This window comes from Arachis ipaensis, chromosome B04 (assembly GCF_000816755.2).
Source record: "Arachis ipaensis cultivar K30076 chromosome B04, Araip1.1, whole genome shotgun sequence".
Taxonomy (NCBI): Eukaryota; Viridiplantae; Streptophyta; class Magnoliopsida; order Fabales; family Fabaceae; genus Arachis; species Arachis ipaensis.
The window spans coordinates 29568042-29579458 of NC_029788.2; the positions used below are offsets into that span (position 1 = coordinate 29568042).

Below are 11417 nucleotides of genomic sequence, written 5' to 3' on the forward strand. Positions count from 1 at the left end.
TGTTCCAAAAGAAGGAAAAAGAAAATGAAGAAATAGATCTCTTATATGAAGGGAACAAAATATTAAAAATGGGGCATTCCGAGAATCAAACTTGGGACCTCTCGCACCCAAATGATGATCATACCACTAGACCAAATGCCCAGTTGCCAATGACAAAACATCACTATTTTAGTGTGTAGTTTTTCAAATTGACTTTAAGTTCCTTATTCATGTTTATTTAGCTGTATTTCATACAATATATACAATTAAACTCCTGCTTTACTTTAGATCCAGAATATGAAAATGAAGCTCTCCCTATTGAAAACCAACGCTTAAGCAAGCTTGTTAAGCTAGACAGATTACGATCCAGTTACCCCTGTGCGGTTCACACTATACAAATTCTTTCAAATTCTTTCTGTAGCGAAACCGATTGCAAAAGAGGATGTAGGTCCCCTAAGAAAGGACGTGTGTAATGTAAAACAAAAAATTGATTGCTCTATTGTTTGTGCCTTGCACATTTACACTGTACTGAGTCCCCTGCAGATTGCTAGTCACAAAACTATTATGTTTTTATATGCTGCATTGATGATGATAGAAAATAAATCTCTTAAGTTTCAAAAAGAAAGAAGAAAATGATCTCTTATATGAAGTGGAACAAAATTAAAAATGGGGCATTCCGAGAATCGAACTCGGGACCTCTCGCACCCAAAGCGAGAATCATACCACTAGACCAAATGCCCTGTTGTCAATGACATCACTTCATTTTTAATTTAGTGAGTAGGTTTTCAAATTGAGGTTAACTTATCTGTTCATGTTTATTGCAAGCATGTATTTCATATTAGTATGTATATTATATATAGCTTTCACATTTTTTTATTGATTTTTCTTCTTTGAGATCTATAATTTTAATGATTTAGTAATCTAAAGATATTATTGTATGCTGTTTTTGCTTTATCTATTAAATAATCTTTGAACTCCTCTTTGTTTAGTTGGTGCTCATTTTAGATCTGGAACATGAAACTCCTATTGTGAAAGTCAAGGCTCAAGCAAGCTGTCACCCTAGGCAGATTACTATTTGCTTAACCTTATATTTTAATCATATTGATTTCACCTCTTAGCCTATTTTAAAAACCTTGGCTTGTACAATCTAAAAATTTGGGGCATTTCGAGAATCGAACTCGGGACCTCTCGCACCCAAAGCGAGAATCATACCACTAGACCAAATGCCCTATTGATAGTGATATCACCATTACCACTAAGTAATCCATGTTTATCACCTTATTTTCAGCGGATATTGCATGTAATATATAAATAACTCTTTTTCGGGGAGTTCTGCGTTTGTAATTAAGTTGTTAATATCTTACTATAATTTTGTATCTTATCTCTATTGTATCCCTTATATAATAATATGCTTATAGTAATTTATCTTGTCTATTGATACATGTCAGAACGAACCAGCAGGCAGGATTTTAGAGCTTTCTATTCTTCATTTGGCAATGTCTGAAATGACGGTGCTCGATACAAGACACCAAATTGTCATCAATGAGGTTCATCCTTTTCTTTTACCCTTCTTCTGTCCAGCATTAGCCTTCTTTATTTCTTCACACATTATATCTTACCAATGTGTGTATGTTTGTTTTGAAGGCTGTGGATCTTGCTAAACGGTTTTGTGATGGAGCAGCCCCTCGTATCATAAACGGTTGCCTCCGTACATTTGTCCAAGGCCTAGAGCTCGGGGCATCAGAAACCGAGTTTAGTTGATTTCTATGGATATTTCATATTTATGTGTTCATTGCCTTCCGTTTCTTGAAACTCCCAGTATAGATTCAAGGGAAAATTGATCACCCATGGTTGGATACAGTTATGTTGAAGCATTATGTATGGGTTGGTATCGGTTACGGAAGGCAATGTTTGAAGCAGGTGACTAGGTGTTATATTTGATACAGTTCACATGACTTTGAAATGTTGTATCATGTGTAGTGTATGTTATTTTAATATTTTTGTTGTCCAATTGTAATAATAATTTTATAATTTGTTTAAGTTAGATGAATTGATTATCTCATGGGATTTCAACAGATGTATAAAATTTTTTGTTAATTAATAAAATGATTTATCTTCCCAAACAACAAATACAAAAAAGTAGGTTCTTCTATTGCCTGCCCACTGCTCTCCATTTAATTAAAATACATAATTAGATAATCGTGAAACTATAATCTTGTGATTCAACTCTTCAATTTTTTTAATCACTTGCTAGAATTTAAATCCTTAAATATTCTCTTTTTTTATTTTATTGTCGGAACCTTAAAATATTCCTTAAACTTCAACGTATTTTGAGGGGGAAAAACACTAAACCAATCATCCAAACTAAGTAATAAATTTCAAACTTATGATTTTTTTCCTACAAAATCGTAGAAATTTTTATTTAAATGAATTAAAAAATATTTTATTTACGGAAATGAATAATTTTAAAAATTATTACGAAAATTCGCAGAAATTTGCACGTATCTTGTTTACCATAAAACAGCGCGCATTTACAGTGAGGTTCTGGGCTCCATTTCCATCCTTTCCACCACTTTTTTCTCTCTTCTATCATTTTCTGACCATATTTTTTAGTAAGACGAAGATGGCCCACGCAGATGCACGGTCGGGGCAGCCGACTTCGCAGTTAGTTTTGTTATCATGACGTTTATGTTATTCCATATATGTATAGCCATGGTTATGATACTTGACAAGAACTAAAATACAATTCATGATTTAGGTGGCCAAATGTATCGCTAGCAACATGTCATTGATAAGGTATAATTCTAGAAACGTAGTTCTCATTTTTTTGTAATTAAGTTTTTAACTACATAATTATTAATGTAGATATATAATTATTAATGTAGATATTAAATATTAGGATAGATATTTTCAAACCGTTGAAGTTAATTTATTGGTTACATGTTTCTTAATTTATTAATTTAGTTATTAACTATTGAACTAAAAGTTATTTTTTATATTAAGTGAACAATTATGTAATTTTGTAATTACTTAAATTAAATTATTAAGTAAAAGTTTGTGAATTAGATTATTAGTTAGTTTAGTCAATGTTTTTATTTTACGTAACGTATTGAGGAAATATTTATTAATTAACTAAGTAAATATTAACGTAAAAAATTTTATTGATATAAATTCAGTTAGTACATATATGTAAATTTTTGAAATAAATGTATATAATAGTTAACTCAGTTTGTTATGTCGATGTATGTGTACAAATTTTTTTCTAATTGTGATCAGTTATTTTTTATCAGAGGCCTTACTTACTTCTTCTTCGGTGAATGAGTCACACGCTTCCATCACCGGATGCCATCGTCCCGTATTTGAGGGAAGTTGGCTTCCGCGACATAGTACCTCTCAGGGACTTTGTCCTTGACAATTCCCTGATCACGGCATTCGTGGAGCGCTGGCGTCCGGAGACCCACACGTTCCACCTGCCATGGCATGATGGGTTAGACTGTATCAACGGCATGATGACCTTGCAGATAAGGCTGCTGTCCAACTGTCGATGGTCTTGGGACATGACTGGTGCTAAACACGTATGCGCTTCACCAATCTTCCGGACCTCCCTGACGAAATAAACCATTCATGGTTGGAAACTACACCAAATATAATAATCATAAATGAGTAAATACGCCACAATTAAACTTGATGTCACCACTATCCGAGGTTCTGTCGGAGGGCTACACGGAGACTCCAATTACATCCAGTTGCAGTTTGGCGGCAATACACATGGTACTTTAATTGGTCCGATTTGACCACCCGATACTTAGCACTTCTGCGAATGCTGTAGTTCTTCACACCTTGCATTACTGCAGCTCTGCTTCTGAATCTGTGGTCGATTTGAAACTCCACTCCATCGTCTAGGTTGTAATAGTCTTTCCCGATATTGAAAAACAGAGATTTCTCATGCATCGCGTCTAGATCCAATGCATGATAGTGATTTGGTACATCTGATAGCGCTGAAATCGGGTGGGGGGAGGCAAAACATAGCGTACCGTTGCCTCGGCTGGCGTCTCTGGTACAAACTCCTCCTGCTCATCATCTTCAGAGGAATCACTATCGTTGCTATCTGCAACGTACTCTTTGTCGGAGTCTTCATCACCCACGTCCAAGTCTTCCACTGGACTAGTAACATGAATCGGTGGTGGTGCGAGAGGTGGGTCATCCTGCACAAAGGTTGAAAGGACGGATCTACTGCCACCAACATCACCTAACTAGACGGAAAGCTCCATCACTTGTTCCGCCATGATTCTTCCATGGATGTCAAACATGAGTCGCACATGCTCTTCGCCCTGAATTCAAAACAGATGAAACCGAAAAACCCTGTTACCCAACGATGCTAGCAACCTATACTCCACCTTTCCGATCTTTTTTCTCCCTAAACCACCAAGGTTACTCAATATCAGACTCTTCAACTCGGACCGCAAACTTATGCGCTGGGTGCGCAACAATAACAGATTATCACACTTAAATATCACCACATTGTCACTGTTCCTGATACAACAATTAGGATATACACACAACCACATATCCGTTACTACTGGACATATTGGCCTATTTTTCGGAAGAAAAATAGAAAAGAAAAAGATATGAAATGTATGTGGAGAATGCTAAGGACACCTCCTTTTATATCTGTTCAAAATTTGTCTTAATGTATCTCGTTTACATTGTAAACGTTATAATTTGACACGTATCTCGTTTAACTTATACGTATCTCGTTTACACTGTAGTGTAAACGAAATAAATAGTCCTACGTATTTTCACAATAATTTTTAAAATTATTCATTTCAGTAAATAAAATATTTTTTTAATTTATTTAAATAAAAAATTCCAAAATCTTCGAGTTACATCAGTTTTATTTTATATTTTTTATTGACATAAGATTACATAATTAAATATAGGATTTTTTTCAGAAATAAAATAAAAAAAAATTCATATTTCCCCAAACACCATTTTTTAACTTTAATTCCCCAAATACGATTTTTTTTTGTTTAGAGCAAGTTCGCCGCACCCTCGGCGAACTCCCTTTAATTTTTTTAATCCCGCGAATTTAATCCATTTTAATCCATTATCATCATCTCCAAATAGTATATAGATTTACAAACAGTATACAGGAGTACACAAAAATACACAGACAACAAGCATGGCTTCTTCAAGGATTTTTTTAATTATAAATTAAAAAAAAAGTCATATTTAACAATAACAACTATTATCATCGTCTCCAGAAATACACAGGTACACCGAAATTTTAAAATGTAAATAAATTTTTTCAAAATAAAATACGACTTATAATTTAAAAAATTCTTGTTAAATATGGCTTATTCCGGTGTACCTGTGTATTTTTTGGAGACAATGATAATAGTTGCCATTGTTAAATATGGCTTATTTTTTTAATTTATAATTAAAAAAATCCTTGAAGAAGTCATGCTCTGTGTATTTTTGTGTACTCTTTGTAGATCTATATACTATTTAGAGATGATGATAATGGATTAAAATCGCAAGATTCAAAAAAATTAGAGGAAGTTAGCCGAGGTAAGGCGAATTCTATAATTTGTATAAAGTTCGTTGGAGGTGCGACGAACTTGCTTTAAACAAAAAAAATTGTATTTGGAGAATTAAAATTCAAAAATTATGTGTGAGAAAATATCGATTTTTTATTTTATTTCTGAAAAAAAATCCTTAAATACACGTATAAAATTTATCAAAATTAAATTCTTTAAAAAAAATATAAAATGTGTTGTGATAAGAATGGGACGTGGATGCCCATTTTCTATGTGGAGCTCATATTCCAAGAATGAAGAATATTAAAGGAGCATTAATTGAAAGTTGAAAATGAAGACCCCTTATGTGTATATATAGGAGGTTAAACCTCCGTGATGAACAATATAATCAATCAATAACAACAATCTCTTCTCTCTCTCTCTTATACTATTTTCTCTTTCTTATACTACAATATTAATATATTAATTATATTGTGATAGTAATTATAGTGAATAGTAATACTAGAGTTTCTTATTTATATTTTCTTATTTTATATTTATTATATCTTCCTTAATTATTTATATTACAACACGTTATCAGTACGAATCTCTAACGATATTTTAGGAAGACTCCAGGTAACAAATTTTCATTATGTCGAAATTCTTTCATCTTAAATTTAATGTTCTTAATATATCTGGAAATAATTATTTATCATGGATACTAGATGCTAAAATCCATCTTGATTCAATGTATCTTGGAGATACCATTAAGGTTGAAAATAATACATCCCAGAAGGATATAGCCAAAGCCATAATTTTCCTTCGTCGTCATCTTGACATATGTTTGAAAAATGAATATCCCACGTTAAAAGATCTTGCAGATCTGTGGAAAGACCTTGAAGAAAGGTACAATCATGTGATACTTCCTCAAACCCGATATGTTAGAGAAAACTTTCTCAACCTTCCATGCCTCGAATGTGCTCCTGCAATAGCAGTATCGAGAAAAAGGATTTAAAAATATTTTGAGCTAATTTCTTGCCTTCTTGTTGTTGAGCGCAACAATGAATTACTCTTAAGAAATCATGAAGCGCGCCTAGCTGGCGCCGCCCAATTTTCTGAAGTAAATGTGGCAAATTCTAACCCCATAAGAGGTAAATGGCAAGACTTTGGTAGCAAAAAAAAATTATGGAAGGAAAAGAAATTATGTTCACAAGAAAGAATCTCACTAGAAGTGGGATAAAGAAAGAAATAATGGGTAAAGTAAATCAACTGAGGATAAATGCTTCCGTTGTGGTGGAAATGGCCATTGGTCACGTACCTGTCGTACCCCAAGGCACCTAGTTGATCTTTATCAAGCATTCTTGAAAAGGGATGACAAAGGAAAGGAAACAAATTTTGCTTCAAATGATGAAAATTCTATCACTCATTATGATGTATCTAATTTCTTTAAGGATTGTGAAGGAAATATTGGCTATTTGATCAATGATGGAATAATTTGATATGTGTATGTGTTTGTTAAGTATTCATGTGAATAATTTTACTGTGCATGTACTTCTACTCATTTTATTATTATCATTTGTCTTTGAAGAAAAATGGCAAGGACATATTCTGAAGATATTTGCCTTACAGATAGTGCAAGTTCGCACACTATTCTTAAAAGTGATATATATTTTACCCATCTTGTGCCAAAAGAAGAGTATCTTAATACTATTATTGGCTCAGGCAATGTGATAGAAGGCTCCGGAAGAGCTATAATTTTGTTTCCTGGAGGAACAAAATTTATAATAAATAATGCACTATTATCTACGAAGTCTCTAAGAAACTTGTTGAGTTTCAAAGATATTCGCCGAAATGGATATCATATTGAGACAATGAATGAGGGAAATCATGAGTATTTATGTATTACAACTCATGATTTAAATAAAAAGGTTATATTAGAAAAATTACCCTCACTTTCATCTGGATTGTATTATACCAAGATTAGTGCAATTGAATCACATGCCATTGTAAACCAGAAGTTTACTAGCCCAAATGAATTCATAACTTGGCATGATAGATTGGGTCATCCGGGAACAACCATGATGAGGAGAATTATTGAAAACTCTCATGGAAATTTACTAAAGAACCAGAAGATTCTTAAATCTAGTGAATTTTGTTGTGCTTCATGTTCTCAAGGGAAGTTAATTTTAAGGCCATCACCAGTAAAGATTGGATTTGAGTCCCCTGAATTTCTAGAAAGGATTCAAGGTGATATATGTGGACCTATTCATCCACCATGTGGATCTTTTAGATATTTTATGATCCTAATAGACGCATCTTCGAGATGGTCACATGTGTGCTTATTCTCTTCTCGCAACCTGGCGTTTGCGAGATTACTGGCTCAAATTATTCGATTAAAAGTATAATTTTCAGAAAATCCAATCAAAGCAATTCGTCTTGATAATGCTGGTGAATTTACTTCCCAAACTTTTGATGCTTATTGTATGGCTAATGGAATAAGTGTTGAACATTCAGTAGCTTATGTTCACACACAAAATGGGTTAGCAGAATCACTTATTAAACGCCTCCAATTGATTGCTAGACCTTTGCTTATGAGAACAAATCTTCCAACCTCGGTTTGGGGGCATATTGTTTTACATGCCGCAGCACTTATTCGTTTGAGGCCAACGAGTTACCATCAGTTCTCTCCTATGCAACTAGCTTTTGGCCAGCAGCCAAATGTTTCCCATTTAAGAATATTTAGGTGTGTGATATATGTTCCCATTGCACTACCTAATCGCACCAAAATGGGACCCCAAAGGAAATTGGGGATATATGTTGGATATGATTCTCCCTCTATAGTAAGGTATCTGGAGATACAAACAGGAGATGTATTTAAATCCCGGTTTGCGGATTGTCATTTTGATGAATCAAAATTTCCAACATTAGGGGGAGAGAATAAGCTTCCTGAAAAGGAACTTAATTGGAATGCATCATCATTGATGCATTTAGATTCTCGATCAGGGCAATGTGAACTAGAAGTTCAAAAGATTATACATTTGCAAAGAATAGCAAATGAATTGCCTGATGCATTTTCCGATACAAAGAGGATAATCAAATCTTATATACCAGCGAAAAATGCCCCAATTTGAAATGATGTCCCAGTAGGACAAGTAGCCATTGAAGCAAATTCACGCCAGAAGCGTGGCAGGCCTGTCGGTTCCAAAGATAAAAATCCTTGAAAGAGAAAAGAGGTAAATAATATTCCTGTTGAAAAAGACACAGTAAAGACACCTGCAATTGTCCAAAATTCTGATATAATTTTAACGCCAGAAGACGTTCAGGTACCTGAAAATTGTGAAAATGATGAGATCTCGATAAATTATGTATTTACAGGAGAGAAATGGGACCGAAATAAGATAATTGTCAATGAAATATTTGCATATAATGTGACATTAAATATCATGCATGAAAGTAAGGATCTTGAACCAAGATCAGTCGAAGAATGTCGACAAAAGAATGATTGGCCAAAATAGAAAAAAGTCATGAAGGTTGAATTAGACTCACTTGCAAAACGTGAAGTCTTTGGACCTGTAATCCGTACACCTGAAGATGTAAAACCTGTTGGATACCGATGGGTATTTGTGAGAAAACGAAATGAGAAAAATGAAGTTGTGCGCTATAAAGCCCGACTTGTGGCACAAGGTTTTTCACAAAAGCCCGGTATAGATTATGAAGAAACGTATTCCCCTGTAGTGGATGCGATAACATTACGTTATTTGGTCAGTTTATCTGCATATCATAAACTACATATGCATTTAATGGATGTGGTAACAGCCTATTTATACGGCTCATTAGATTGGGATATCTATATGAAAGTCCCTGAAGGACTAAAGATATCTAAACAATCCAATGAATATTCACAAGGATTATACTCAGTTAAATTGCAAATATCTTTATATGGTCTAAAGCAATCTGGACGAATGTGGTATAATCGTCTTATTGAGTATTTGGCCAAAAACGGATTTAAGAATGATGATATCTGCCCATGTGTTTTCATAAAGAAAACTGCATCTGGATTCATTATTATTGCTGTGTACGTTGATGATTTAAATATCATTGGAACTCCTGAAGAGATTCCAACAATTATAAAAACTCTAAAGGAAGAGTTTGAGATGAAAGATCTTGGAAAGACTAAATTTTGTCTCGGCCTGCAGATTGAACCTACAAAAAATGGGATCTTTATTCATCAAACAACATATACAGAAAAGATCTTGAAAAGATTTTATATGGATAAGTCGTATCCATTAAGTACCCCAATGATTGTAAGATCTTTAGATGTGGAAAAGGATCAATTCCGTCCTAAAGAAGAGAATGAAGATATCATTGGTCCTGAAGTACCATATCTTAATGCCATTGGAGCGCTAATGTATCTTGTTAATAATACGCGACCTGACATATCATTCGCGGTGAATTTACTAGCAAGATATAGTTCCTCTCCAACCAGAAGACATTGGAGTGGAATCAAACAGATCTTTCGATATCTTCATGGAACGGTTGATATGGGATTGTTTTATCCCTATGGATCCAAGTCACAATTAGTTGGCTATGCAGATGCTGGATATTTGTCTGATCCACATAAAGGGAGATCTCAAACAGGATACCTATTCATATATGGTGGTACAACTATATCATGGAGGTCCACGAAACAGATGATTGTAGCAACATCCTCTAATCATGCTGAAATACTAGCGATACATGAAGCTAGTCGCGAGTGTTTTTGGCTAAGGAGTGTGATCCAATATATTCTGTCATCATGTGGATTGATTGATCAGAAGATAGCTCCAACTGTCCTGTTTGAAGATAATACAGCATGTATTGCTCAACTTAGAGGCGGATATATCAAAGGTGATAGAACAAAGCATATTTCTCCCAAATTCTTCTTCACTCGTGATCTTCAAAATCAAGGGACAATTGATGTCCAACAGATCCGCTCAAGTGATAATCTGGCAGATTTATTCACAAAGTCACTCCCAAAATCTTCTTTTGAAAGATTGGTACATCAGATTGGGATGCGCCGATTTCGAGATATAATATAATGTCGGCAAGGGGGGGAGACTGTACTCTTTTTTCTTTGGTCAGGTTTTTTTCTATTAGGTTTTTCTTGACAAGATTTTTAATGAGGCAGTCCCCATCACTAAAGGATATTGTACTCTTTTTTCTTCAATAAGGTTTTTTTTTTCCTAGATTTTTCTTTAGTAAGGTTTTAACGAGGCAATAATCTTAAATGGTCATCCAAGGGGAGTGTTGTGATAAGAATGGAACGTGGATATGCATTTTTTATGTGGAGCTCATATTTCAAGAATGAAGAATATTAAAGGAGCATTAAAGTTGTAAATGAAGACCCCTTATGTGTATATATAGGAGGTTAAGCCTCTATAACGAACAATATAATCAATCAATAACAATAATCTCTTCTCTCTCTTATACTATTCTCTCTTTCTTATACTACAATATTAATATATTAATTATATTGTGATAGTAATTATAATAAATAAGAATACTAGAATTTCTTACTTACATTTTCTTATTTTATATTTATTATATCTTCCTTAATTATTTATATTACAACAAAATGAACTGATTATTCCCAAATCCCAAATCACAAGTCACACCAAACCGGCTCTGTTACCAAAATAAAACCAAACCGGTTCATCTTCTTCCTATCTATGTATGCCCTAATCAAAGGTCATCGAAACACTATCTGCATCTTCGGCTCGAAACGAGGACTCTGAATTCAGCTTCCACAACCCTCTTACCGGTCGAAATCAGTATTCGGAAGTCATAAAGGGTTTTTAGTTCTTAAAATGCTGGGTGGCCTCTACGGCGACCTTCCTCCACCATCCTCGGCGGAGGAAGAAAAACCCACCACCAACTCCA

At 34.1% G+C, this 11417-nt stretch overlaps 2 protein-coding genes, 1 long non-coding RNA gene and 2 other non-coding genes across 7 annotated transcripts in view; 2 read left to right on the top strand and 3 right to left on the bottom strand.

The window, feature by feature from the left end:
- Positions 1-1421, bottom strand: part of LOC110271013 — a 6499-nt gene extending 5078 nt beyond the window's left edge. Inside the window, exon 1 of the long non-coding RNA XR_002360955.1 lies at positions 1-1421. This exon is cut by the window's left edge and continues 392 nt beyond it. This is a non-coding gene — a long non-coding RNA (uncharacterized LOC110271013).
- The window catches only part of LOC107639148 (N utilization substance protein B homolog), a 9490-nt gene extending 7405 nt beyond the window's left edge, over positions 1-2085 (top strand). For all 3 annotated transcript variants that reach the window (XM_016342580.2, XM_016342581.2, XM_021121073.1), the window contains 2 exons: positions 1428-1526; positions 1624-2085. In XM_016342580.2, coding sequence (XP_016198066.1) covers positions 1428-1526; positions 1624-1740 — 216 coding nt within the window. In that variant the 3' untranslated portion in view covers positions 1741-2085. The remainder of the gene's footprint in view (positions 1-1427; positions 1527-1623) is intronic.
- Positions 648-719, bottom strand: TRNAP-UGG. The gene has a single exon. It is a non-coding gene; the product is annotated as a tRNA-Pro (tRNA).
- Positions 1137-1208, bottom strand: TRNAP-UGG. Its single transcript has one exon. It is a non-coding gene; the product is annotated as a tRNA-Pro (tRNA).
- The window catches only part of LOC107639146 (DNA-damage-repair/toleration protein DRT111, chloroplastic), a gene marked incomplete in the record, with an annotated part of 1806 nt that continues 1524 nt past the window's right edge, over positions 11136-11417 (top strand). The window contains 1 exon segment of the mRNA XM_016342579.2: positions 11136-11417. Coding sequence (XP_016198065.2) covers positions 11345-11417 — 73 coding nt within the window.